At 52.9% G+C, this 27,789-nt stretch overlaps 2 protein-coding genes across 2 annotated transcripts; both read left to right on the top strand.

Moving 5' to 3' along the window:
• Nucleotides 1–69: 69 nt before the first annotated feature.
• On the top strand, nucleotides 70–1,560 carry Hamp (hepcidin antimicrobial peptide). The gene is made up of 3 exons (XM_026391297.1): nucleotides 70–229; nucleotides 1,182–1,253; nucleotides 1,341–1,560. Exons 1-3 carry the CDS (start codon nucleotides 143–145, stop codon nucleotides 1,443–1,445), a joined length of 264 nt encoding a protein of 87 aa, XP_026247082.1. The 5' UTR covers nucleotides 70–142; the 3' UTR covers nucleotides 1,446–1,560.
• A 5,808-nt stretch (nucleotides 1,561–7,368) lies between these two features.
• On the top strand, nucleotides 7,369–21,375 carry Mag (myelin associated glycoprotein). The gene is made up of 11 exons (XM_026391254.2): nucleotides 7,369–7,399; nucleotides 9,249–9,307; nucleotides 9,757–9,829; nucleotides 9,969–10,337; nucleotides 11,696–11,992; nucleotides 12,093–12,350; nucleotides 13,475–13,735; nucleotides 18,946–19,233; nucleotides 19,585–19,681; nucleotides 20,142–20,241; nucleotides 21,211–21,375. Exons 3-11 carry the CDS (start codon nucleotides 9,784–9,786, stop codon nucleotides 21,373–21,375), a joined length of 1,881 nt encoding a protein of 626 aa, XP_026247039.1. The 5' UTR covers nucleotides 7,369–7,399; nucleotides 9,249–9,307; nucleotides 9,757–9,783.
• The last annotated feature ends 6,414 nt before the right edge of the window (nucleotides 21,376–27,789 follow it).

Below are 27,789 nucleotides of genomic sequence, written 5' to 3'. Positions count from 1 at the left end.
CCTTCTTGGAAATGAGTTAGGGCAAAGGGGTGGGGGCTCAGACCACTGCCTCCAGCAGGCCCCATAAAAGCCACTGTAACTGCACCCCAGTCACCACAGCAAGTCCTAGACCCAAGAGCAGGTCAGACAGACAGACAGCACAATGGCACTGAACACCCAGATCCGGGCTGCCTGCCTCCTGCTCCTCCTCCTCACCAGCCTGGCCACTGCCTCCAGCCTCCAGCAACAGGTAAGAGCCCCTGGGGCCAGGACGGGGATGGAGGGTCAGCCCCTGGGGAGGGGCTACTGAAGGCAGCCAGAGGACCCCTAGCACTGAGCAAAGCTCAGGACAACTCAGAGGGACTGGCAGTTGCTGAAAGAACAAGGATGGAGTGGCAAGTTCAGGGGACCCTGATGTAATGACACAAGTATCACTGAGGGCCTCCTCTGTCAAATCTTATTGTGTACAATGGGGATAAAGCAATGTGCAAGGCAGAGACAACATCTTTGCTCTTATGGAGTTTATGTCTTGGTCAGGTCATTAGTTAATGAGCAATTAAAACAAATAAATAATTCTGTTTAATAAATACTATCCACGAATGATGTAAAGGACAGTGGTAGTGTGACCACAGGGCAGGGGGACGAGAGGTGGAGGCAGGGGCCCACAGTCAAGCAAGAGTGTTCTGTGAGAAAATTCCAGTCGGCCTGTGCTTTGGACGGTAGCAGGTGAGCAGGAGCGTGGAGCTCCTGAGGATGGAAGGAGATGGTGCCAGGAGACAAGGTCGGGTGGGCAGGACACAGATCGGGCCAGCCTCGTGGGCAGCTGCTTGGACACTGTGACTTTTCCTCTGAGTGCTTGGGAAGGGCTGTAGGCTTTTTCAATTAGGAAAGCCACATGGTAAGAGTCTGAGTGAAAGTCACTGGATCATAAGGGGGCCCGGTGCAGGAAGACCTGGCTGATGCTGGCATCCAGCCAAGGGAGGGTGACCACCCCGAAGAAGAGGAGTGACTGCAGAGAGTGAAGGTGACATATCTGGGATGCTTTTAGGAAGGCAGGGAGGAAAGCAGAAAGGCAAGATTCCCTCCTCCGAGCCAGCTGGATGATGAGGTCACCAGGCACCTGGGGAGGAACAGGTTGGTGGGAACAAGTCCAAGATCTCTGGTGGACTCTGCCATCCTCAATGCCCCCTTCTCTTTCACAGACAGGGCAACTCACGAGGCAGCCCGCAGAGAGCCACCCCCAGTACACAGCTGTGACCGAAGCCCACTTGACGGTAAGAGTGGTTGAACTCCCTACCCTGTCCCCTCGCCTGCCCAGGCCACGCTGCGTCCCGCCGCTCACTCTCCCTTCCTTCCCACAGCCCGTGAGCCAGAGGCTAAGGAGGCGAGACACCCACTTTCCCATCTGCATTTTCTGCTGCAATTGCTGTACAAATTCCGGGTGTGGAATTTGCTGCAGGACCTAGAGTCTTCCTGTCCTGAGCCCCTGGGCCTCCCTCCCTCCCTTATTTATTCCTGTTGCCCTCCAACCATCGTCTTGGAATAAAATGCCTGGTTCTTTTATTTTTCAAACTGGAGTGTCTGCTGTCCTTTTTTGCAGCCCCTGCATTGCAAGGGCCAATGTTAGATTGGTGTGTTACGGGAGCTTGCCAGAAAGTTGGTGAAGTAAATTTGTTTTCTGTTCTCTCCCTTCTTTCCCCACTTCAAAAGACCTGGAATTTATGTTGCAACAGCAAGAAATGAAAAGTTAAACAAAGTTGCCTCTCCTCAGAATCTTGGTGTGTATCAATTGAAAACTCTGGAGCCCTCTACACTAAGCTCCATCTCCAGCCCTATTTATTTTTATTTTATTATTTTATTTTTATTTTGAGACAGGGTCTCTGTAGGTTGCCTAGGCTGTCTTTGAATTTGGGAACTTCCGTCTCAGCCTCCTTAGTATCTGGGGTTATAGATGAGCACCGCCGTACCCAGCTCTTTGGAGTCTTCCTAAAACAGGGGTCATAAACTCTATTGCCTAATAAAACTTCTCCTAGTAAGATTCAGGGACTCCTTCCAGGGCTCCATGAGGTGGAAACTACTAAGACGTTATTTGCCGTTTTTCACTCTCCAAAGTGTACAGTGTTGTGTTTGCAAGGCTCTGTGACACGATGACATCATTGCTGATAGCTGACGGCTTGTGTGCTTGTATATCTTGAGCTCCAAAATCTACCAACTACAATTTCTATTACATTAAGCAACTACAGCTTTAACATACAAAAACTTAAAACAAAATCTCTCTGAGATTCTCAAAACTTTTTTTAGAAGAGTTCAAAGATCCTGATACCAAAACATTTGAGAATCACTGACCATCGGGGATCAGAAAGGTACAAGAAGTGAGTGAGGAATGTTGGATTTGCTTTACGGGAGCATCTTAGGTTGTGTTCTCTCAATATGACACACTTTTCACGTGAAGCACATAGGAATACTGTTCACCTTTACAGTAATGAATTTCCCTGAGTCAGTCTCATTCTTATTGACCTAATTTTGGTAGAAAGAGATTATCTCCCTCCCTCATAAGATTACAATAGCGCTTGCAGGTCGATAAAGTGCCTTGGCCCTTTGATAGGAAGGGTATTGTCAGGAAGGAAGGAGGCCTGGGGCCCCCTTAAGGGGACCTTCAAAAGATGGCAACCAGACCCAAAAGCAGGCCAAAGTGTGAGAACTTCTGATTTCATCCAGAGGAGATGGATATTTTTATTTTTTAAATGAAATGTTCTGATTTTTTAAATATTGACAACTGGTACGAGGGGGCAAATTTGTGATGTATGCAGTCAAGGAGGAGAAATAAAGAATGTCCACACATTTCTGCCCTTTTCAATCCTTTATTCACTCAAATCACTCAATACCATTTCACTCTATAGGTTCTTAATCAAGAAAATGACAATCCTTAATGCTGGGCACTGCCATAGACATAATTAATACACAGAAAACAATTCTCAATCAATTCTAAGCACAGCAGACACACTGAATCATGCCAGGCTAGTGCCACACCTTCCCTGTGCGTGCTCAGTTCTAAAGTCTCGAGCCTCAGGCTTTCCGTCCAGCAGATACACACTCACTCAGACCGCGGTGACCAGGTCCGGACCAAGGCAGGCTTCTCCTGGGAGGAGTGGACGACCGGTTGAGGAGAGGGTCGCAGGGAGAAGTTGCTGCTCTCACCAGGGTCCAGATGGTAGAGTTTGAGGGTGGTGAGGATCACACAGAGGATCGGGCAAACGATGACAAGTGATGGGATGTCAGGTCCTCATCAGGCTCTCCAGCTCCAGTGCATCCTTGTTCCTGCTGGCTGAATCCCTGTTCATCAGCTCTATTACTTATACTAAATTTGGGGGCTTTTGACCCCCCTTTCAATCCTTATCAGCTACCACCAGATTTCTCCATGACGTCATTTACCCTGGGGTCAGAAACATCTGGTCTGGTGCTCTCCACCCTGATCTTCTGGCCTCTCCCTCTTATCAGGGGAGGACCGCCTGCCAGGGGCTTCACTGTTTATCAGGGTGGGGGGAAGTGATTTCTCTGAGGCCACACTGGAGGGCTCTGCTCTGTGGGTGTGCCTGGGGAGACTGCAGGTTTCAAACTGGAGCTTTGAAAATGGAGTTGCTTAGGCTCAGGCCTAGGGCCATCCTCACAACAACTGATTAAAAGAACCTTTTTTTTTTTTTTTTAAATCAACACTGTGTTAGCCAAACTAAACCCATCCGGGAGCAGGGCAGCCCTGTATACTACCAACTTTTTTGCCTTCTGCCTTAGAAGCCATCAGAGGCTGGACAGGGGGAAGACGAAGGGATGGAGGGCCCCAGCGGGCCAAGGTCATCACTCCTATTTCTTGTAACCTTGTCATTTCTGCTTCACTAATGTCTCAGGTAAGCGTAACCCAACAGACACTAAAACCACAAGCCCTGATCCAGTTGAAAGCAGAATAGGGCATGTGCAGTACCATGAACAGTGGACATTCCCTCTGCGTGCTCCGTTCAAAAGTCTCCAGCAGCACGCCTTCTGAACAGTGATATTAGGTGTCCCACCCACCCTAATTAGAATGCCCAAATCCCCAAGCCCCGCCCCCTCAGAAAAGGGAGCATCCAATAAGCTCCTCCCCATGGCCTGACCCCCATCCCGCCCCTCAAGACTCCCCTTCCCCTCCTGCTAATGTCAAGGCTATAACCTATGAGTACCCCAGGAGAGTGGAGATGTCAAATAACACCCCCTCTCCTGGACAGTCCCATATCCCATATCCGCCAACAACTTGTCCTTGGAGAACTTGGGTCCTTCTGGTGGCCATATTGTCCAGGTCCCTGAGTTGCTCAACTCAGATTCCTGAAGGAATCCCGAAGGGCAGCTGGAGGATCCTGCAGCCGATTCAGTCTCCTCAGAGCCACAGCCCGATGCCAGGTCTTCGCCCTTCTGCAAATGGCGTATGGGGAGGAGTATGGAGAGGCTGGAAACTGTCACAGACCCCCTAAGTGTAAAGGGCTAGTACTCTTTTATGAGTATTGGTACTGAGAGAGAGAAGCCCTCCCCCACCTCTCTGATAAATACCTGGGAGGTGGGAAACCTGACTTTGCTAATTAAACTGAATGACAACCGCCCCCCTCCACACCCACCTCCCATACAGCTCCCTGCTCTTCTCTCACTTCCTGAGGCCGTTCTCCTGGGGGTCCTAGGGAGGTGAGAGGATCTGAAGCAGCAGTATTCAATCCTCAGGGTGCCTCAGAGGGAATCTCCAGGGCCTAATAAAATGCAGGTTCCCCTGAGTTCCTCGTTCCACAGGTGAAGCTAGAGCCCGAGAACTTGTATTTCTCACAAGGTCACCCAGGCAGTGTCAGGGCGGCTGGCCCTAAGGCCACAACTTGAGGACCTCTGATGTGAAACTGCCAGGCTTGACTAAAAGACTAGTAAGTGCCTGTGGGTTGGATGAAGTCCCAGCGCCCCCTCCAGAGAACATTAGGGGAGGGCAGTGGCTGAGAGCCACACTCTACCTGGAGATGAGTTTTCCTTGTTCTGCGTGACATTTTAGATAAAATTGCACTAATAACTACAAATTAGAGCACTTAAAAAATTAGACTCTTATATGCTGAACCGTGCCCTCTCTGCCCAATTCATATGTTGAAGTCTTAAACCCTGGGCATCTCAGAATGTGACCTCAGTGGAAAGTAGTCTTGACTGAGGTCATCAAGTTAAAATGAAATCATTATGGTGGGTCCTGACCCCATCATCCTGGTTGAAAGGGAAAATTTGGACAGATATAGGTAGAACACCATGTGAACATGAAGACAGCCATCTACAAACCAAGGAGAGAGACCCGGAACAGATGGTTCCCTTGTGACCCTCATCAGGAACTATCCTGCTGGGCGAGGTGGCACATGCTTGTAATCCTAGTGGCTGGGGAGGATCTCGAGTTCAAAGCCAGCCTCAACAACTTATCGAGGCCCTAAGCAACTCAGTGAGACTCTGTCTCTAAATAAAATATAAAAAAAGCTCAGTAGTTAAACACCCTTGGGTTCAATCCCCAGTAACAAACCAAAAAATATTTACACATATCTAGGAACCACCCTGGCTAACACCTTGATTTTGGAATTCAAGTATCCAAAACTGTGAGATAATACACTATTTTTTTTAACCACTCAGTTTGTGATGTTTTGTTACAGCAACTCTAGCAAACTAATACACCTGCTTTCTCTCAAAACATCAGCTGATTTGCCAGTTGGATCTGCCTGGCAGCTGGCCCCTTTGGAGAGGACACTTGCTCTCTGGTTCCTCGGCCCCCTCACCCAGCCTGTCACTCACTCTCACACCACCTGCCTCACTCCTGCATTGCGGAGGGCAATGGCAGATCTTGGCAATAATTAGCAGGATCCTTGTGTGATACCCATGCCTGTGCGTCCTTTCCCTAGAAGCAGCCTTCATTTCATGCCCAGAGAGTCCCCAACTGCAACCCCAGAGGGTTGGTGTAGATGGATGGTGGTGACACATGAGTACCCCAGCATCTCTGTGTCCTCCCCTAAAGCCCAGGCACCAGGCCCTTCTCTTCTCCAGGACCCAGGCGTTCAAGCCCCACCCCACTTTCAATGGGCCATTGTCCCAGACTGGGAAAGGCACGGGCAGAGTCTGACATCATGAAGCCTGAGGTGGGGGTGGGACTCCCCCTCCCCCAGCCTTCCCTGATTCCTCGCTCTGCTCTGGGTCTGAGGGATTTCCCTGCCCCTCACCCCCACCCCCTCCCCGCACCTCCCCAGAGCTCTGGCCACCACAGTGCAGCTGACCTACTTGTATCAAACCTCCGCTGCTCTTAATCAGACCACCTCCTTCCTGTGCGCCTGCCTGCCCGCCTTGTAAAGGTCACCACCCAGGGCAGGGCCCCGGGGCCTCAGGACCCCTGTGGAACCTGCACACAGAGGGACTTCATGCCCAGTCCTCCTCGCACCACACACTGTTCTGAGGACACAGGGTGCAGAAGGCCGCTGAGATCCTGCCCTGGGAGGTCGAGGCTGGCCCAGTAAGCAGAGGAGGAGCCACAGCTCCAGCCCCAGGTGCCTCGAGTCCCATGGGAGGAAAGGACGGCATTTAAACAGAGGGGCAGGTAAGGAAGTGGTGTCCACGACACGCTCCGTGCTGAGGATGAGTGGGCTGTGGCCAGGGCGGCGTGGGCAGTGGGGTGAGACGGTGACCGCTTTCCAGGAAGGAGGAGCGACACTTGCGATGGCCCTGAGTCCCAAGGGGTCACGGGGTATTCGAGGAATGTGTTCGGTCACCCACTGGCCGTTCATCAATAAGAAGGGACACACTCAGAATAATGTAAAGAGGGCGTGTCCCCATGCCAAGAGGCAGGTCACACCTCAGGTCATTTGCACAGCAAGAGCCAAGAGGAGAACAGAGCCGGAGGACGGAGGGGAAGTGACGGAGACAAGGCAGAGGTGACACTGAAGCTGAGGGTGGGAAGGACCTGCCTCCTCTTCCTCCTGCCCACTCTGGCTTCTGCTGGCCTCTTGGTACCGGTGTCACACCTAACGTTGCCACAGCTCCCTGAGGACAATGCCTCTGTTCCTCAGCTTGGGACTTCCATAGAGAAGAGACCGTCCACCAGCAGGGACTCAGAATTGGGGTGCACAGTGATGAAGGAGGGGGAAGGAGTGAGGCAGCCCCCCACCCCTTCAGGAAGGAGCTAGTAGAACCCAGGCGTCAGGCCGCCCAGTCCCAGCCCTAGTGACAAGGGCCCCTTTGTGCCCCCCTCCCTCGGGGGCAGGGAGGAGCTGGGCCCTGGAGGCAGGCGGCCCCTGGCACCCAGGGGGGAGGGGAGAGGCTGGCCAGTGGGGGCCTAGACCCTGGGAAGCCAGGGGACTGTGAGCTGGGCCTGTGGAGCCGAGGGCGCAGAAGCAGCTTCCAAGTGAGTACCGCGAGGGCCAGGGCACGGGCGGGGCACAGCACCCTGGGGAGCTGAGAGGACGGGCAGCACCCAGAGCATGTGCAAGGTGAGGTGCTATGGGCGATGGAGGGTCACTGTGAAGGGCCACTGATTCAGGCGGGGGCAGTTGCTTGGGACTGCTTTGGGAATGTGTGGGGCCCACAGTGGGGACAGCGATGGGGTTTGGGGCTGAGACCAAAAAAGAAAGTGCAAGAGACCCTCCTCAGCACCCCTGGAGGCTGGAAGTTCTGCAACAGTGGTTCTCCTGGGGCCCCCAAGCTAGGGACACATGAGGTGGCCATGGTCTGGGGAGGGCAAAGGACAGAAGGATGCCCAAGTGATCAGACACCTGCATGCGGTCATCTGGTAGTGGGGAAGGAGAGCAGGCTGTGAAAGAGCAAGTTCTAATATCTGGCTGCACAGCAGGTGTGTGTGTGTGTGTGTGTGTGTGAGAGAGAGAGAGAGACAGACAGAGAGAGACAGAGAGACAGACAGACAGACAGACTACACCTCGCCTATCAGTCTACATCAGTGTTTCCAACTTTTTTCATTATACCTCACTAAACAACTTTTTGCATAACTTTTTCCTATGTCGATCCCTCCTCCGAAAGTTTAACCTGCAGATGTGCTGTCTGCCTGTGAATGCATGTGGGTCTTTAGAGATCCATCGGCCATTGTCACGGCCAAGATGGTCTGGTTCCCCGCCTAAGACCAGTGTTGGCATCCCTTGAGAAATGGTCTTCATGTTCATCTCACATATCTGCCCAGGACGTGGCTGGTCCTCACCTGTGCCTGTCTCCTGTACCTTCCTGACACAGGTGCAAGGGCCATACCTGCCATGGCTATGAGTCTGGGTGGACCCCTCCAGGGTTACACCTCAGCGTGTGCATGTCTGTCCTTGTGTCTTGTGAGCAGAGCCGGGTGTGTGTGTGTGTGTGTGTGTGTGTGTGTGTGTGTGTACCTGGAGTCCAGGCCCAGGTCTGTCCAGGTGTGGGGGCACAGGAGGGAGGGCAGCCTGGAGAGCTGCAATGGCATGGTGCGATAGGAGGCACATCAGTGTGGACACAGGGGTCACGGTGCCCACGTCCTCAGGAGTCTGTTGGGCGAGCCTGCTCCTTCTGGCCGTCACATTTCTTACCAGAGCTTGCCTGTGTCTGTGCATGAGTCTGTGTCCGTGGGAAGAGGGCAGCAAAGACTGGGAAAGCAGCCACTTGGAAATCCTGGCTCCAACCCCCAGGCGACCCACAGAGTAGCCGTGTGCCAGGGGCTCGCTAACCCCTGGACCTGCCTGGCCCCACTCAGAGCCCAGTCAGGAGAGTGTGACTCCTCTCCCCTTCCCACCTACCCCAGGAGCCCCCCAGGACGAGGAACCCGCACCCTGAGGGAACAGGGCTCTTTTGTACTGGGCACTGGCCTCTGGTGAGGGTGGGGACACCAGGGCCGGCCGCAGGGTGGGAGAGGGCGGCAGGAATTCACGCGGCATGTTGGGAATGCTGATGCTGTGAAACCCCGTCATTGATGGGGCCGGGTCCCTGCCTGCCACCCCCAGGCCTCGGCGGTGGGACATCTGCTCCTTCACCCCACTCACCACACCCGCCTGTTCCCCCAGCCCGATGCTGCGGCTCCCATTCCTTCCCACAGTTCTCCCGCCTCCCCGGTTTTGGGGGAGGTGTAGCCTTAGAGTGGCTTGGAGACTGAGTGGGTGGGTCCCAGCATCTATAGCAGAAGAGGACCCATGGGCAGACTTACGACAGGGCTCAACCCGCAGAGAGAAGGGGACAGTGGGTGCTTAGGCCCCCACCCCCTGGCACCTGTGTGACTCTTGTTCCAGGTTGGTGACTGGCAGCTTAAAGTGGAACTAGAAGATATCCCCAACTCAGGGAGACCGAGGTAAGGGACAGGTACCAACTTCCCTTTCCTCCTGGCTTGCCTGGCTTCTCGCTTCTCCGTGGCTGGCCCAGCCTCAGCACTGTCCCTGGAGATCCCCAGGCACATAAGGATGCTGAAGATCATTTATCAGTGTATCCCTACCACACAGAGACAAGGGACTTGGTGGCTGAGATCACAGATCTGCTGAGTGGCCTCAGGCAAGTTACTTAGCCTCTCCGGATCTCAGTTATAAAATGAGGATAATAATTCTTCCTACATTGAAGAGATCAGAGGCGTTAATGTAGCAGAGTGAGGCACAGGCCTGGAACATGACCGTTGTTATATAAGTATTTGTAATTAAAATAACAGCAGCAGCAGCAGCAGCAGCAGCAGCAGCTCCTTCCTGAGGCCTTTCAAGAAGCTCTGCCTGTCACTTCCCTGGCCTCTAACCTGCCCCTCTCCCTCTCCAGCTGTGGCTCGCTCACTTGCCGCCCACAATGATATTCCTCACGGCTCTGCCCCTGTTTTGGATTATGATTTCAGGTAATGTCTGGGGGGAGAGGGTGCTGGGGATCTTGAGCCTTGGTCTCAGGACCCCCAGGCCAGTGGCAGGTGATGGGAGCTGGAGGGGGTTATCTGGTAGGAAGTGTCCCTCAGCCTCAGCTGTCCTGCCTGCCCGCAGCCTCTCGAGGGGGTCACTGGAGTGCCTGGATGCCCTCGTCCATCTCCGCCTTCGAGGGCACCTGCGTCTCCATCCCCTGCCGCTTTGACTTCCCGGATGAGCTGCGGCCGGCCGTGGTGCACGGCGTCTGGTACTTCAACAGCCCCTACCCCAAGAACTACCCGCCCGTGGTCTTCAAGTCCCGCACCCAAGTCGTCCACGAGAGCTTCCAGGGCCGCAGCCGCCTCCTGGGGGACCTGGGCTTGCGCAACTGCACCCTCCTGCTCAGTACCCTCAGCCCCGAGCTGGGGGGCAAGTACTACTTCCGCGGGGACCTGGGGGGCTACAACCAGTACACCTTCTCAGAGCACAGCGTCCTGGACATCATCAGTGAGTCCCCCAGGGGTCGTGCAGGCACCAGGGGGTTGGGGACAGCGCTGGGGTGGGCAAGAGTGTGAGAGTCGGTCCTCCCCAGCATCCCTCCAGGGAGGTCTTTGGCAGATGCAGGAGGAATGGGTGGGGGGTGCAGACCACATGGACTGCCCACATGACCCAGATGAGCAAAGAAGGACCCTAAATAGACTAGCTGCCCTCGGAGGAAAATGGTTGCTCTTACTCATCTAGAAACTTCTGGAAGTAAAGGAAGTGGGGCCTAGGGGTCAGGGGCAACCTCTCTGGATCGATGCTTTAACTGGGTGGTCTTGGGCATGTTTTTTAACTTCCCTGGGACTTGGTTTGCTCTTCTGTAAAATAGAGATAAGAACAGCACTTGCAGCCAATGAGTGAATAGTTGTCAAGTGTCCCTGGTGGTGCCTGGCACCTGGTACCCTGCTCAGGCTAACAGAATGCAGGGCCACTACTGTCAGGCATTGTGAATTTTCAAGGGAAACCAAACTGTCGATTTTTCAGTGTAAACTCCTAATTCCTAAATATTGGTGCTGATTTAGATATACTTTTTAAAAAATCCTGGACCTGGGGTGTAGCTAGTTGGTGTGAGACCCTGGGTTCCATCTCTAGCACCATAAAATTAAAAAAAAAAAATCCTGTAGGCCAAATAAAATGTGGCTAACTCCAGATTTGCCAATCAAAATAGAGCCTAATTTCAGGCAGTGCCACTGCCTAACTTCTGGATGGACTTATTACTTAGAGATCTAAGATTCAGATTCCCCAGGAACACAAGGTCTATATGGGGAGCTGGATTATAGCTCTGGTGTAGAAAGAGACCACATCGCACACACCACACAGTGTGCACATACTATATACACACATGACACACACACAAACTGCACACACCCCACACATACACAACGCACACACACACAGGCGGGCAGGTCAATCAAAACAAGCATGGGGGCAACGCAAGGTTTCTTAGAGAATATACTTAGTGTCAACAGCACTGATGCTGACTGCAGGTGGCAGGGTTTGAAGCCCAGTTTTACCCTGTGCAAGCTATGACCTCAGTTTCCTCCTTTGCAAAATGCGCAAAATAATAGCGTGAGCTTTTCGCATTGCTGGAGGGATGGGGTGAATTAAGCACCCACGGTGAGTATTCAGAACACTTTGTTGTTACTTCATTATTATTGCACCCCGATTGGGTCTGTGGAGGGCTTTGGGGTGACCAGGAGGAGGGAAGGTATGGAGATTTCGGTATTCAGGGACCCAGGTACCAGGAATGGAGTTGGACAAAGTGGGGAAGCCCCGGAGCCCAATGCTGTCTCTTGGACCCTCCTTTTCTTCACTTGGCCTAGACACCCCCAACATCGTGGTTCCCCCAGAAGTAGTGGCAGGCAAGGAAGTGGAGGTCAGCTGCATGGTGCCCGACAATTGCCCAGAGCTACGCCCAGAAATAAGCTGGCTGGGCCACGAGGGACTCGGGGAGCCGACCGTGCTGGGTCGGCTGCGCGAGGACGAGGGCACCTGGGTGCTGGTGTCGCTGCTACACTTCGTGCCCACCAGGGAGGCCAACGGACACAGGCTGGGCTGCCAGGCTGCCTTCCCCAACACCACCCTGCAGTTCGAGGGCTACGCCAGCCTGGACGTCAAGTGTGAGCCTGGGTGCGGGCCGGGGGGCGGGGCCGGGGGCGGGGCCACGGCGGGGCGAGTCTGCAGCCCCCGCCCACCTGCTGACCCGCGGTGTCGGTTCAGACCCCCCGGTGATTGTGGAGATGAACTCTTCAGTGGAGGCCATCGAGGGCTCCCACGTCAGCCTGGTCTGTGGGGCCGACAGCAATCCCCCGCCACTGTTGACCTGGATGCGCGACGGAACGGTGCTCCGGGAAGCCGTGACTGAGATCTTGTACCTGGAGCTGGAGGAGGTGACCCCCGGGGAGGATGGCATCTATGCCTGCCTGGCAGAGAACGCCTATGGCCAGGACAACCGCACCGTGGAGCTCAGCGTCATGTGTGAGTCCCGGCCCTGTGCACCCCAGGCACCCACACACCTCAGCAGGGGACAGATAAGAGCCAAAGTGTTCACTCCAGGATCCCTGGGACCTGCCGTAAAAGTGGTGGTGGTCGAAGCCATGAGCCAGCCATAAACGTGCAGGGGAGGACTGCAGATCAAGGTGTTCCTTTGTTTTTCCCACAAGTGTCTATCTGGTGTGCTCCTGTTCTGCACCACTCTTATTCCAAGGACAAGACCGGAGGACACCGATTCTGTCCCTGCCACCTAGGAAAGCCCTTTAAATGGTTTCCTGGGGTCAGCCCTTGGCTGATGAGAGCAGATCTGGGCGTGTGTGTGTGTGTGTGTGTGTGTGCGCGCACTTGCTTGGAACGGATCTACCACTGATCTACACCCCAGCCCAGGAATCTGTGTTTTAATCTGTTAGTTTCAGGGGGAACCCAGCTCCATTGAGTGCACTGTACACTGTGAGGAGCTGTCAGAACCGGTTCTTAGCAGTGAACCAAGCAGAGGCCATTCATTCATTCATTCATTCACAAATATTTATTGAGGCAAAGTGCCCAGGATTGGGGATAATAATGACAGCCACAGCCAATGTTTACTCAGCACTTCCTGAGTGTTTACACGCATGCTCTTCCCCCAGCATCCCCTGCCCACCTCCTCCTAGTCTCCCCAAGCCTTCTCTAGCTATCCTATTTTAAACCATGACTACACTGACTTTTCCTTTGTTTTTCCCCACACTTACCCTATTTTGTAAATATATTTGCTTATAGAGCATGTGGACATTATTTAAGCTAGAACAATGCCTGTCACTCAGCAGATTGTCAGTGAATGCAGGATAATCACCCCTATGAAGATGGAATTATTATTAAGCCCATTTTCCACATGAAAAAAGTGAGGACTGGGAATGCACATAGGTGGGAAGCGGTAGGTAGTGCCGGAGCTACAGATAAGCATTCTGGCTGCAGAAGCACCTTCTTATAAATTTATAAGACAGCCAGGACTGGGGTTACCTGTACCATCCTGAGTGGTTGAATTAACTTTATGGTGCTATGGTGAAAGTCGACTGGTAGGGGCAGCAGCACTGCCTGGTTTTTGACCATCGGTTCTCTGTCCTGTCCCCTAGATGCACCCTGGAAGCCGACCGTGAATGGGACAATGGTGGCTGTGGAGGGGGAGACAGTCTCCATCCTGTGCTCCACACAGAGCAACCCGGACCCTATTCTCACCATCTTCAAGGAGAAGCAGATCCTAGCCACGGTCATCTATGAGAGCCAGCTGCAGCTGGAGCTGCCCGCAGTCACACCGGAGGATGATGGGGAGTACTGGTGTGTGGCTGAGAACCAGTATGGCCAGAGGGCCACCGCCTTCAACCTGTCTGTGGAGTGTGAGTACCCCTTCTCTTCCACGCGGCCTGCGCAGTGGTTTCATTAATGAGGTTCTAGGCATAAAGTTAGTTAGACGAGATCGAAATAAAAACACAAGACTCAATTACCTTAATTCTATTGCTAGGTCCGAGACGGCTCCCCTCTCTGGTTTGCTCCTCTAGCCGCCCAGCAGGGCAGCAAGGATTACTCAGGGCTAGCAGGAGAGAGAGAGCGAGCACGCCGGGGAGTAGCCTTTTATTAGGGAACCAGAGATTCAGGGGAGAATTCCATCCAATGAAGGTTGAGGGGGGGCTGCACTCCAAGGTCAGGGTCAGCGATTGGGTCCCCGGGGTCAGTGGTCAGGCACACCCCCACACGGATGGGCTCTCTCATCAGGAGAGGGCCGGGAAAAACTTCAACTTTTGCCAAAGTGCCTCAGACCCTCAACGGGAGGCACCCGATCACGTGCGAGAATGGCTCCCAACACCCTTCCACACACTGGTAGCCCTCACTCCCTTCACTTGTGATGGGCGGTACAGCCACCTGCCATAAAAGTTGGGGACACCTGGGAGGGACACACACATTTCAGCCAGGGAAAGCTTTGCAGGTCCTCATCAGCAGATGAGGATGGGGGTGTCAGGGAAGCTGAATCCATAGCAAAAAATCCACAGCTAATACTGTGTTTCCACCTGTCAGCGTGGAACTATGACCAAGGGAGGTTGCAGGGTCCTGGGGCGACTGCCCCTCTACATGAACTAGAACAGAGACTCCGTGGATCATTCCTATGTACGAGATGCTGTTGGAAATACTGCCCAAGGACCCACTCATTTCATCTTCACGAGGGAGGTTCTATTACTGCCCCTAGTTTACAGAGAAGGAAACTGAGGCTTGGAGACGTTATGCCACTGGCCCAAGGTCACATAGACAGCAAATGACAGGATTTGAGATTCAAATCCAGGTGATCTGGTTCTACTCTTCTGTACTATCCAGAACGGGCCTCATCCTGTGTTACTACATCAGAGTACATGGACTGAGAAGTTGTTTTGTGCTAAGGGCTGAGCGGCTCTGTGGGAGGTGGGTCACGGGTTTAGAAGACACCAAGCTTATTAACAGATACAGTGCAGCTTGAGTGGTGAGAGGGATGCTCATTAAAAAAAGCTTGTCTTGGCAATGAAATGCATCGTTCCGTTGCAAACTAAGGCCTCTCTGACCTCCTCTCTGCAGATAGCACCCTCTGCTCCCGCCTCCCCACCCCAGGCCAGCACTGCAGGTTGTAGCAGCCAAGTCATAGTTTCCACTCCCCTTGGGCAAGTAACTCCCTCTGGAGTGTGTCACTTCTGGGTTTCCATTCCCCTGCTTCCTCCTCATCTTTACTTGGCCTTTGGCGCAGGTCTCTCCGCACTTCACCTCACTTCACCTCAGGCTTCACGTGAGTTTACCAGTGAGATTCGACCTGTAAGTTCAGTAGTGTCTGCCCCACAGTCTGGGCTCAGTATTCTGTTCGTGGCAGTAATTAGGACATAGTGGATAGGAGCGATCATGAAACGCCATCTCCTGTGGTTAAGCCTTGGTCAGCAGCTCCTCTGTTGACCTATAATTTTGGGCACCATCCCCCCCATCACTGCCCCCTCTAACTTCCTCCTGATTATAGCAGATGGCTGTGCGGTGCTCTGCTTTCTCATATGTGCCATCCCGGGCCCAGTGTCCCCTCTGCTTCAGCGCCCTTTCCCCCATGCTGCCCCAAATCAGTAGTTCTTATATTTAAGGGCCGGAGAGAACCCTCTGAGAATCTGATAGACGCCTCAGAACAGACACACCCCTCCTGGGTCAGAAGAGGGGGCCGGACACTCTCCTTAAGGGCCTGCCCCCGGCCATGGAACCAGTTCTTCGCAGGCATTATCTTGCAAAGCAGATACACCTCATCATCATCCCCTTTAATTGAGAAGAAAATGAAAGGTCAGAATTCCCTGCGACCATGTAGCCTTGGCCATGTAGCCTTGGCCATGTAGCCTTGGCCATGCAGCTAGGAAGGCAGTGGATGTGGTGGATGTCTAGGTCTTTAGAGTCCTGACAGCTGGCCTCGGCTCTTAGATCTTTGGCTGCTTCTCCTCCCTCTAACCCTTGACACAGGAGGACTCACTGAATCTTGTTTTGAAAGCAAATGACCAAATTTGGAGCAAGAGGCCTTCAACCTACTGGAGGCAGGTGCAGGGCAGCAGTGGCCCTGTCCCCTGCCCCGCCTGCTGAGGTCCTCCTTCTTCACCAAGAACTCTGTAAACTGCTTGCCCCCAGATCCCTTCTGTCCATGCAGTCAGTGTCCCCATATGGCATGTAGGAGGCAGTCACCTTTACTGAGTGCTGACAATATGCAGGAGACCTGTCTGAGCAAGGTGCCCATATTGACTGACTTCATTGTCACACCACACTCCGGGGGAGAGGGGACTGTTCTTCACCGCAGCTTAATAGAAGGAAACTAAAGTTTTACTGGAGTCCCGGACCTGACAAAGTTGAGCAGACCTAGGACAAAATCCCAGCCCTGTTTTCCTTTTTTGATGCACGATTCCAGGCAAGTGACCTCAGCTTTGCTGAGTCTCAGATCCTTCCTCCGTAAAAAGGGTATGATCAACAGTAACAGTACCGCACAACAAGCAAGGCTTAGAGGACTAAGGGATTCGTGTTGAGCCTCCCAGCACCTGATGAGTCCTGTGCACTCTATATGTTCGTTTTCAATCTCTTTTCTCATCCACCTTTTACTGGGACACCAGCTTGGGTATTTGTCACGAGTTCCTGCAGCCGAGACCTGGCTCATGTGCTATCTCTGCTAGGATGCTGCTATCTACCTAACCTGAGTAGGACTCTAAGTATTTACAGTGCACTCATGCACCAATCTGCAGAGCCCAGAAGCCCTTTGCAGGTTAAGGACCACAACCCCTGTTTGTACAGAGAAGTCCCTCGGGAAGGCCCAGGGAAGCTGGGTGATATCACTTAGCCAGTAGATGGCAGAGCTGAGACTCAAGCCAAAGCCATGCCACCCCCAACTCCCCATTCTTTGTTCCCCTTGGGATTTATACATCACGTCAGGGTTTCATAGGTCTTCCAGGTTCCCTGCAAAGCTGCCAAGATACTGAGCACATGTCCTGGACTAAGGTGTTGGCCAGTGTCCCCCATGGTCCAGGGTGGATGCTCTACCATGAGAGTGACAGCTGTGCTGGTTTGAGTGGAAGGGTTTTGGTAGAGTTCACTCTCCATCATTTTAGATTGATGGTTTTTCATTTTCTGTGGGCTGTGTTGATGGGTCAGTAGTACAATGAGCATGATGCACATTTGTCTAAATGGCATTTTGGGCCTTCTGTATTCACTTGGTAGACTAAGAGACAAGTGCATTGAGATTCTTATTGGAATTGTTCCTGGTGCAATCTATCTGCTCATGTGACTTCCTGGCCCACTCTTTTGTTGCTAGAAATTGAAAATTCATGGGGTCAGTCGACCAAGGGTCTTTGCCTGCATGTAAATGGATTTGGGTCAGAATTAACAGGACCAGTGTTCAGTCCAGAGTAAGCAGAGGAAAGTACCAATTTTTCAAGGGGGATGAAGAACATGGTTTAAAAAGCAAGATTCAATGTTCTCATATCATTTCATATTTTGAAAAATCAAACAATAAAAATTCCAATACAATATTTGTAATCAAATGGTAGCAAAGAAAAGCTCAACCAAATGGCTTGGGATGGATTTGGTATTTGGTGCTGGTGGCAATGGGGAGCCCAATGAGAGGGGAGCAGGGGGATTCTGGGGGAGGAAACAGGTGGAAGTCGTGTGATGGTTGGACTGAAAGTGGGCTGGAAGCCAGGAAGAAGGCAGGAGGCTGGATCTGTGTGCAGGATTCTGGGGGCCGGGGAGAATCCAATAGCTCTTCCCTTCTAAGTGTCTGAGGGAGACACAGCAAGACCCAGTCTTGGAAATGAGAGAACAACCATAATCAGTATATAACCAGGTGGGGCTGAGTGCCCGGAAGAAAACCTGAGCAAGGCAAGGGGTGAGTGGTCAGAGAAGGAGCTGCCTCCTTCCTATGGAGGGAGGGAGATGGGCAGGTGTCCCAGGGACATTCCAGGTAAAAGGAGGAACCACAGACCTGGGGGTGGGAAGGTGCTCCATGGGTCTGAGAAACAGCAAGAAGGCCACTGTGACTTGCAAGGGAAGGGACCAAGGTAGAAAGGAAGGAGCCAGGGCAGGGAAGAGTGAGGACTCGGTGAGGTCCCTGGGGTTTTGTAGACCAAATAATTGAGGTGTTTTTTTTTTTTTATTTTGTGTTTTTTTGGCACTGGGGATTGAACTCAGGGGCACTCAGCCACTGAGCCACATCCCCAGCCCTATTTTGGTTTTATTTAGAGACAGAGTCTCACTGAGTTGCTTAGCCTCTAGCTTTTGCTGAGGCTGGCTTTGAACTTACAAATCCTCCTGCCTCAGCCTCCCAGGCCACTGGGATTACAGGTGTGCACCTGGCCTGAATTGCGGTTTTATTCTAAGTGATCCAGGTAGCAGCTGGAAGAGGGCTTTGAGCAAGGAGTGCTCTGTTTATGTTTCATAAGATGAAAAAAGTTAGAGATGGTGCAAGCGGGGAGGTGCCATTCATCCCTGTGACATGATGTCTTGATCTGGCCCATTTTGAGGTTGGAGTTGCCCCCAAAGCAGTGGCAGGAGGACATCCTGAACCTTCCAGAGCTGGGGCCAATGGGGTTCTAAAGGAAGAAGTTCTGAAGGCCAGAGTGGTCGGTCCAAAGCATTTATTAGAGAGACTCTCACACAGATGGTGGGGGGTCCCATGTCCTTGCCAAAGACAGCTAGAGAAAGGGACATTCTTCCTAGGGATCTCTGTCATGAGGGTGTTGGAATGTGGTGTTTATAAGAGGGTTGAAGGAACTCGGCTCAGGGCCGGGGCTGAATTGTTTTTCAGTGTTTTGAGGAACGTCCTAAACATCTTTATCAGTGCCTGGGAACGTTCAAGGCCCTGGCCTAGGTTCAACTCTGCAGGGAAAACCTGCAGCTGGCCGGATCACACAGGGGTCAAGGCGCTCTGTGTTTCTTGGTCAAGACAGAGAAAAAGAGCAGGGAGAGCCGGGGATCCCACACACAGCTACCACCCCCACCCTGGCCCTGCCCCCGGCCAAGGAGGCCTTTGAGGCCCAGCCCTGGGTGGGCTCCAGCCCACTCCGTCTTGGTCTTGACCCTGCAGTTGCCCCCATGATTCTCCTGGAGTCGCACTGTGCGGCGGCCCGTGACACGGTGCAGTGCCTGTGCGTGGTCAAGTCCAACCCAGAGCCGTCTGTGGCCTTCGAGCTGCCATCGCGCAACGTGACCGTGAACGAGACGGAGCGGGAATTCGTGTACTCAGAGCGCAGTGGCCTCCTGCTCACCAGCATCCTCACACTTCGGGGACAGGCCCAGGCCCCGCCCCGAGTCATCTGCACCGCCAGGAACCTCTACGGCACCAAGAGCCTGGAGCTGCCCTTCCAGGGAGCCCGTGAGTTCTGGGGCCTTGGGGTGGGAGCCCCAGGAAGCAGAGGGCCCCTTTTCCATCCAGGCGCCCCCCTCTCCACCAAGGTTACTTGGATACGGGTCAGTGGTGCGGATTAATAAAGCAGCACAAGCTACTGAGGAGCAGCTGCCCTGAGTCTGCCTGCTCTTCTCGAGCCCCTTCCTGAGCCCTCTAGCAATTTCTAAAGGGATCCTGCATAGAGCCGGGAGCCTCACGTCGGCCAGGCATTGCAAGGATGTGTCAATATTTTGACTCTCCCAACCTGTCTTTGGAGACCCCAAGTGTCCTCATTACCACCAGCATCCCTGAGGGCACCTGGGTCTTCTCTGTCCTCAGACCGACTGATGTGGGCCAAGATTGGGCCAGTGGGAGCTGTGGTCGCCTTTGCTATTCTAATTGCCATCGTCTGCTACATCACCCAGACACGCAGGAAGTGAGTGCGGGGGCGGGTGTGCTGATAGGGGGAGGGGGAGGCTCCAGGGGATGGGAGCGGGAGGTGCAGCAGAGGCCGGGGTGGGCAGGGAGGGCAGCCCTGCTTGAGTGGGGAGGCAGATTCTGCTCCGGGAGAGAGAGGGCTCCTGCCTTCGTGGGTCAGGGCCCAGCCTGGCTGAGCACGTGGATTACACAGGACCTGCCTGCCCAGCTGTGTGCTCAGCCTCCCTGCCTATAGGGACAGTCCCCTGCTGTCCTCCGCCAGGGAAGACGCCCCAAGGCCAGGAAGGGTGGGCAGCTGTGAATGCAATGAAGAGTATTTGCTCTGGTAACAGAAAGAGAGGGCGGGGGGCCACTGTGGGGTCCCTTGGGCCAAAGTCCTAAGGTGGATGTGGGTGCGGAGAGCTCAGGGAGAGGGCGATCTGGGCGTGCCACGAGGGCTGACATGTCCTGCCCTGCAGAAAGAACGTGACAGAGAGCCCCAGCTTCTCGGCGGGAGACAACCCTCATGTCTTGTACAGCAGCGACTTCCGCATTTCTGGGGCACCGGAGAAGTACGAGGTGAGGGCCAGAGCCCCGTGGCTCTAGGCTAGCCAGGGGACCTGGATGTCAGGGACACTGAGGGCCTGAGCAGGGCCCGCGAGGCCAGGGAGCAGAGCCGGGGGAGGAAGGAGTCGTGGCTGGCTGGGCTGGCTGGGAGGTGGGGAAGGGGGTGCCAGGCTGAGGCTGTGGGGGGACCACGAGGGACAGGGCTCAAGACCGCCCTTGCCCTGCCTACCTGCCTGTGTCTATGACTGCCTTTCCTTCTCCAATAGTCCAGAGAGGTCTCTACCCTGCAGTGTCACTAAGAGCCCCAGGAGGTAGGTTCCGGGGCCTCAGTGTGCCTCCCTCTGGGCCCTCCGCGGTCCTGGGGTCGGCTTGCCTGTGTGTGTCCTGTCAGGCGTCTAAGGCAGTCTCTGGTTTAGTCTGGCCCTGCCCAGCAGCCCCGTCTACTCTTGCTGTTGCTGCTCCCTCCGTCTGTGGCTGCTGTCCCGTGTGTGTCCAGATACCTGGGGGGTGGGGGTACCCGGTGCAAAGCATCATGGGAAGATGAAGTCACACCCACAGGTCCTCCCAGATGGAGGAGGGAGACCACGCCAAATCCAAACGGGGGAGTTTGGAAACCTCTGGAAAGGTGGGATCTGACTGAGTAGACTTCACCTGGAAAGGTGTTCTCGGTGGCAGCATGTGGCCCTGGAGTCCCTGTTGAAGAGGTTTCCTGGAGGAACGGACTTTGTAGGCCAGGTTCAAGCTCTGCAAAGAGAAGGTTGTGGTGTTAGGAGTATGGGCACCTGCAAAGGCCCCGGAGTGGGACGTGGTGGCTGTGGGGCTCCGCGGGCTGGTGGTCCTTGAGAGAGGAGGCTCGTGCAGGGCTTTGCGGCTGAACTTGGGGACCGGGGAGGTGCCAGCACTCTGTCATTTTTGCATCACTTACTGATGCAAAGGAAAAAGAGGGAGAGGACACTGCTGAGGGGTTGTCACCTCCCACAGAGCGAGAGACGCCTGGGATCGGAGAGGAGGCTGCTGGGCCTCCGGGGGGAGCCCCCAGAGCTGGACCTGAGCTATTCCCACTCGGACCTGGGAAAACGACCCACCAAGGACAGCTACACCCTGACGGAGGAGCTGGCGGAGTATGCGGAAATCCGCGTCAAGTGAGGGGCCGGGCAGCCCGTGAGCCAGCCGCCCTCAGGACCCTCACGGCCCCCCCTGGCTGTGGGCTCCCTTCCTCCTGAGAGCTGTGGGGGATGGGGCAGGAAGGAGCTGGGGCAGGTGACACTGAGGTCCTGGGGGCCTGGCCTCCCTCTCCTTCCTAGCTGCCCCCTCCCTGCCAGCACCCCACGTCCACATTACAGCTCCCCTCTATCCTCCTCTAACCTCATCTGTCTGGAGGGGAGCTCTGTCTGTCCATGTTATTTATTGCTGCCTCCCATCCCCACCCCACCTGGTCTCCTGTCCCCACACCTGGCCCCTGGACCTGTACAAAAGGGACATGAAATAAATGCCCCAACACCAAACCCGATGATTTCTGACTTGTCTTTGGGGAGCCTGCCATCCTGCTGCTTCTGGAATGATCTCAGTTGCTCCTCACCCTCTGCTGGGCCCTGGTGTGGGCTGAGCCCAGGGAGTCTGTTCTCCTCTCTGGTGGCTGGGGCAGGGGTCTGTTCTGGCTTCTGGGGGATTTCACGTGACAATCCTCCTTCCTGCTTTGGCAGCAGTCAGGATAACTGACAGCACCCGGGTTCCCATTTGCATGAGGCTCACTGAAAGGAAGGCAGGTCCCTGAAGGGCGCAGGGTCCCATCGACCACAGTCCCCACCGCTCCCTCTTGTCCACACCGACTGGCTTCACTCATTGACATTACCTTCTGGTCCCTGCAGGTCACGTGGGAGCCCCAGACCCAGGCAGCTCATGAGCCTGTGTTGGTTTTTCTCCCACCCTTCACACTCAGGCTGCACCCTGCAGCTTCCCAACAAATATTAGGTGCCAGTTGTATACAGAGCCCCTTCAGGAAGCTCAGGCCATCCTGAGACAAGACTCCCAGAAGAAGGCTATGAAGATGAGTTTATTGGGACTGGAGAAGACGAGTGATTTTTTTCCAGGGTCCCAGAGCCAGAGAATGGTGTGGCCAAACTCTGGACTCGGTTCTTCTGGTTAAAATGTGCCTCGTTTCTATCACACCTGTCAGGAATTTAAAGGGCCAGTCTCTCTGATATAAATGGTATTAATGACACCATTTGTTGATTGCTTACTGTGGGCCACAGGATTCTGTGCAATTTACATTAATTAATCTTTGATTTCCTTTTCCTAACAACTATGACAATGGTTCCCAAAGTGCAAGTCACCAGCCAGCAACATAAGCATTCCCTGGGAAACTCATTAGAAAGGCCAGCCGTGTGTGTGTGTGTGTGTGTGTGTGTGTGTGTGTGTGTGTTGTGTGTGTGTGTGTGTGTATGTGTGTGTGTGTGTGTGTGTGTGTGTGTGTGTGTGTGTGTTGAGGCCTCTGGGGGGTGCTGATGCCCACTGATGTTTCAGGACCTGGAGTTGCTAATGCACAGAGAGATCAAGTCTCCTCCTCTAGGCCCCCCAGCTGGTAGGTGTGGAGCCCAGACTTGAGCACCTACCCGTGGCTCAGAGGCCACCCTCCTATCAGCGTTTTGTCCTGTCATTTTGGTGAGAACAAACTTTGCAGGGTCCTGGGGCCTTGAAAGAAGATTTAGAAGGAAGCTGTGGGGCTGCAGGTATTCAGGAAGGGGATCAGGAATCAGGGAACGAAGACAGCAGTTGTCCCCGGTGGTGGAAGATGACAGAAGATACAGGACCCAGATCAGGGGCTGGAGCTCTCTTCACGAAGGACAGGAAACAAATAGTCTCTGTCACACAGGATACCAAACAGTGACATGGGACGCCTGCTGCTAGGGAAAGCGAGGGGCTTTCAGAGCATAGCATGAAAGTGTGACTTAGGGACTCAGGAGAGGCTTCCCAGGGGAGGAAAATCACGCCTGGGTGAAGGACCCAGAGAGGAATGTGATTGGCAGAATTCCAGGAGCTGAAGTGGCAGGAGACGTGTGAAATGGGGCAGAGAGTAGGAGGCTCTCTTGACCGGCAGGATGGAAGTTTCTTCCAGTTACCCGCACACGAGCTGGTGGGCCCCACCCTGGCGCACCTGTCCCCTGGCAACAGACCCTGGCTCCAGCAGGTCTGGCCCAGTAGGAATGTGCTCTGAGGACTTCGCCCTGAAGAGCAGAGTAGTGTCAATAACCAGGGATCGGGGAATGACATCTGGCTGCCCAAAGTGCAACCCAAGCGTGATGGTGGCCCTCGAGATGATCCCAGAGGGGCCGGCGTGACTTTTATATTACTATTTGTACTTCATTTAGTCAGTCTCCCAACAAAAGGAAACCAGCGTACCCAACAGGCAATTTAAAAATAAACGATTAAATAAAAGCAGCGGAGGAGACTAAGCTAAAAAGAATAAAAAAATCAAGTGAGTTGTTTTAAAGAAATGTATTAAATGAAGATATTTCCCGAGGTTTGCAGACAGAACCCAAGTCCTGAAGATTGTGGGAAAATCTCTAAAGTTTGGGAAACGGTGAAGTCATCTGATGGCAAAGACCATCCCTTAGGAGAGACGGACACTCCAAGATGATACCCAAGTAGGACTCACGCTCTTGGACTTTCTCCACCCAGCTCCTGGACCCTTCCAGAACTCAGTACGTGCTTAGCCAGGCCTGTGGATGGACCCCAACAGAACCAGTCTCTGCCTCTTGGAGCTGACATTGTGAGACAGAGACAGACAACAGTGAGGTCAGCAAGTGCCACATTATTGTACTTTAGATGGTAATCATACCAATATGGCGCCCGAGCAGGTTGGGAGGCGAATGTGTGGGACAAGCCTGCGTGTGAGGAAGAGGGGTTATTTTGAGTGGAGCCCAAAAGGAAGGGAGAGGGGGAGCTCTGAGAAATGTGGGTCCAAGGAACGTCAAAAATCAGTGGCAAAGGCCCGTGGTGGGAGGGTCCTTGTGGTACTCATGGAACAAGAAGGAAACTAGGGAGTCTGAGCGAATGAGGGAGCCCAAGGCTGCCAAGCCCTGGATCAGAGGGCTTCTATGCCAGGGGCAGAGCGTGGGCTTTTACTCTGAGTGAGTCGGGAAGCCACCGGAGAATGGGACTCAGAGAAGCGTCCTGGGCAGGCTCGAGGTGTAGCAGACCTACTGGCAGCGGCATAGGTAGGGTGCAGAGGTGACCCTCAGAAGCAGAGCAAGGACTTCAGAGGTCCTGACTGTTGTCCAAGACAGAGGAAGTGGACTTGGAGAGAGGGGCCAGGCCGGGACCCTGGAGGAGGAAGAGATGGGAGAAGGGGATTCCCGAGGGAGGGAAACCAGAGGCGATCCCCTGTTCCTTAGGTGCCAGAGGAAGAGAGAGGACAGGTTCAGTGGGGAACACAAGAGGGGTGTGTTCTGGCCTCATTCAGGCCCGGGGAGGGGCTGCTGGGGACCGGAAAGGCTGATGGCATCCTTCCCTGGAGAACCCGTGACCCAGTGACTCACAGCCACCAAATCAGAGACACAGATAAACTCCAGAGATGAGCTGTGGGCGGGCCAAACTAGAACTGAGCAGGTCTCCTGGTGTCAGATGCGGGGAGGGATGGGCTGCCACACGCAGGAGGGAGGTCACCCAGGCACCAGGGACAACTCTCCTCCTATCAACTCCTGACATTGAGTTACTTCTGGTTCAGAGGACCCCACCCCCAGCCTGTCCCTGGGACGGTGCCTGGGGCAGGCATCTCCATTATCTTCCTGGATGAAAGGGCTCCAGGCTGCTGCTGCTCCTCCCAAGCCTCATCCAGGCAGGGTCCATGGTTGGAGGAGGACTGGGCTCTGGATGGGCCCCGGCGGGAGCTGACAGCGCAGGAATAGCCAAAGCTCCTGCCTTCTCCATCTCTTCCCTCTCAACTCCACCTGCTCCCCAGACTGGAGGTGACCCCCTCATCCCAGGCAGAACAGCAGCCAAGCAGAAGACCCTGCCCACAAACTCACTGGGTTTAGAATATCTTCCCTGGGGACAAGGAGGGGAATCGATTTGGTCTCAAAAGCCCTCTCTATCAAACTCAGGCTAGGGTCGGATATCCAGAGGGGCGGAAACCAATGTCACCACGGAGCCTTGTTCAGCAGAGCCAGTGACAATGTCTATAATAACAACAGCTCCCTTTTCAGAGTGCCCTTTCCGTGACAGCTAGCACACAGTGCTACAATGCTTGTGACCGTGGTAAGAGTGATGCTACAACACACCCATGAACTCGGTGACATCAATGTCATCCTTAGACAGAAACTGAGGGGATAGCACTGTGACGAATGGAGAACTGGCATTTGAACCCAGGGGAGTGGCAGTCTAGTTGCCTGGCTCCGCAGCTTCCCTAGTAGGAGTTGACAGGCAGGTCACCCCAAGTGGAGACCATATACATCATTAAAATAAAAGAAGAAAGGAGGGGCTGGGTTATGGCTCAGGGGCAGAGCACTTGCCTAGCATGGGTGAGGCCCTGGGTTTGATCCTCAGCACCACATAAAGATAAATAATTAAAGGTATTGTGCCCAACTACAACTAAAAAAAATATTTAAAAAGAAGAAAGTATTAGCAAGGGCATCAAAACTACCTCTCTTGGGAACCCTGCAGCCCAGTCTTTGCCTTCTCCACCAGGTTTCCAGAAATGAAGGCACGTCCTGGCACCCAATTTCCTCCTGGCATTGTGGCCAGCAGAATCCTCAGACACTCTTCTCAGGTGACGAGCAGCGATCCAGTGAGTCCCCTGCCTGAGACTTTTGGGAGCTGGAAGATCTCAGTCCCACACTGAGATCGCTGTTTGTTTTTTTTTTTTTTTTTTTAATCTTCTATTTTGAAATAATTATAGACTCACAGGAAGTTGCAAAGATAGAACAGAGAGATCTGATGTTCCCTTCACTCAGTTCCCCTCTGTAGATGCTCCTTACATAATTACAGTCCAATATCACAACCAGGAATCTGACCTCGGCATAATGCACGTGGATGACCCCACATCGTTCTTATTGTGTCTGCACATGTAGACCCATCGCTGCAGTCAAGGTGCAGAATTACTCCCTTCCCCAAAGAGCTCCCTCCTCCTCCTTCTCCACCATCCCTAACCCCTGGCAACCAGTAATCTCTTCTGCATCTCTGTAATTTTGCCCTCTGAAGAATGTTACAGGGTATGACCATTTTGAGACTGGTGTTTTTCACTCATTAAAATGACCTTCGGAATCATCTGTGAAGGTGCGTATCAATACTCCATTCCTTTTCCCAGCTACAGAGTACGGCCAGCCCTCCATATCTGCAAGTTCCACATTTGATTCAACCAACTGTGGATCAAAAGTATTTGGAAAAAAATTGCATTTGTAATGAAGATGTCATTTTTTGGTCATTTTCTCTAAACAATACATTACAGCAACTATCTACACAGCATTTGCATTGGTTTAGGTATTCTAAGTAATCTAGAAATGACTTTAAAGTATATGAGGGGCTGAGGATGTCGCTCAGTGGTAGAGCACTTGTCTAGCATGTTCAAGGCTCTGGGTTTGATCCCCAGCATAGCAATAGAAAAAATAAAATAAATACATTAATATATTTGAATAGTTGAATGCAAATAACACCACCAATTTATATAAGGAACTTGAGCATCCACAGATTTGGGTATCTGCTGGGGATGCTGGAACCCAATCATCCCCAAATACTGAAGGACCACTGTCTTCTCTAGTATGGATGCTTCCCAATTCTTTTAAATACTGACTTCTTGAAAGACATGTTGTTTGCTTCCAATTTTTTGTTATTATAAATAAAGCTGAAGTGAATAATTTGAATAAGTTTTTGTACAGATGTAAGTTTTTTTTTTTTTTTTTGTTGTTGTTGTTGACAGAATGCCCAGAAGGGTAATTGCTTCATCATCTGACAGGTGTATTTTTTTTTCCTGTTTTTAAATAAACTCTTTTTTGAGAGCGGTGGTCCCGTTTTGCATTCCCACCAGCAACGTGTGACCCAGGCTCACTGCCTCCTACCAGCCCAGGGTGTTGGCACTATTTTTATTTTATGTGCTGATCTCTTGTCATGGCCTTAATTTGCATTTCACTAATGGCCAGTGATGTGGAGCACCTTTCTGTGTGGTGAGTTGCCACCTGTTAATCTTCTTCTGTGAGCCATCTCTGTTCTTGATCATTTTTTTTCTTTTTAAACATTTGTTCTTTTTAGATATACATGACAGTAGATTATATTTTGACATGTTATACATACATCATTCTAATTAGGATCCCATTCTTGTGATTGTCCATGATGTGGAGTTTCTCTGATTGTGTATTCATATATGAACATAGGAAAGTTCTATATGATTCATTCTACTATCTTTCCTGTTCCCATCCTCCCTCTCTTCCCTTTATTCCCCTTTGTCTAATCCAATGAACTTCTAATCACCTCCCCCACTGTGTGTTAGCATCTACCTTTCAGAGAGAACAATAGGCCTTTGTTTTTTGGGGGACTGGCTTATTTCACTTGACAGGATAGTCTTCAGTT

This window comes from Urocitellus parryii, chromosome 15 (genome assembly GCF_045843805.1).
Source record: "Urocitellus parryii isolate mUroPar1 chromosome 15, mUroPar1.hap1, whole genome shotgun sequence".
NCBI classification, from domain to species: domain Eukaryota; kingdom Metazoa; phylum Chordata; class Mammalia; order Rodentia; family Sciuridae; genus Urocitellus; species Urocitellus parryii.
This window is presented reverse-complemented; position numbering and strand designations above follow the sequence as displayed.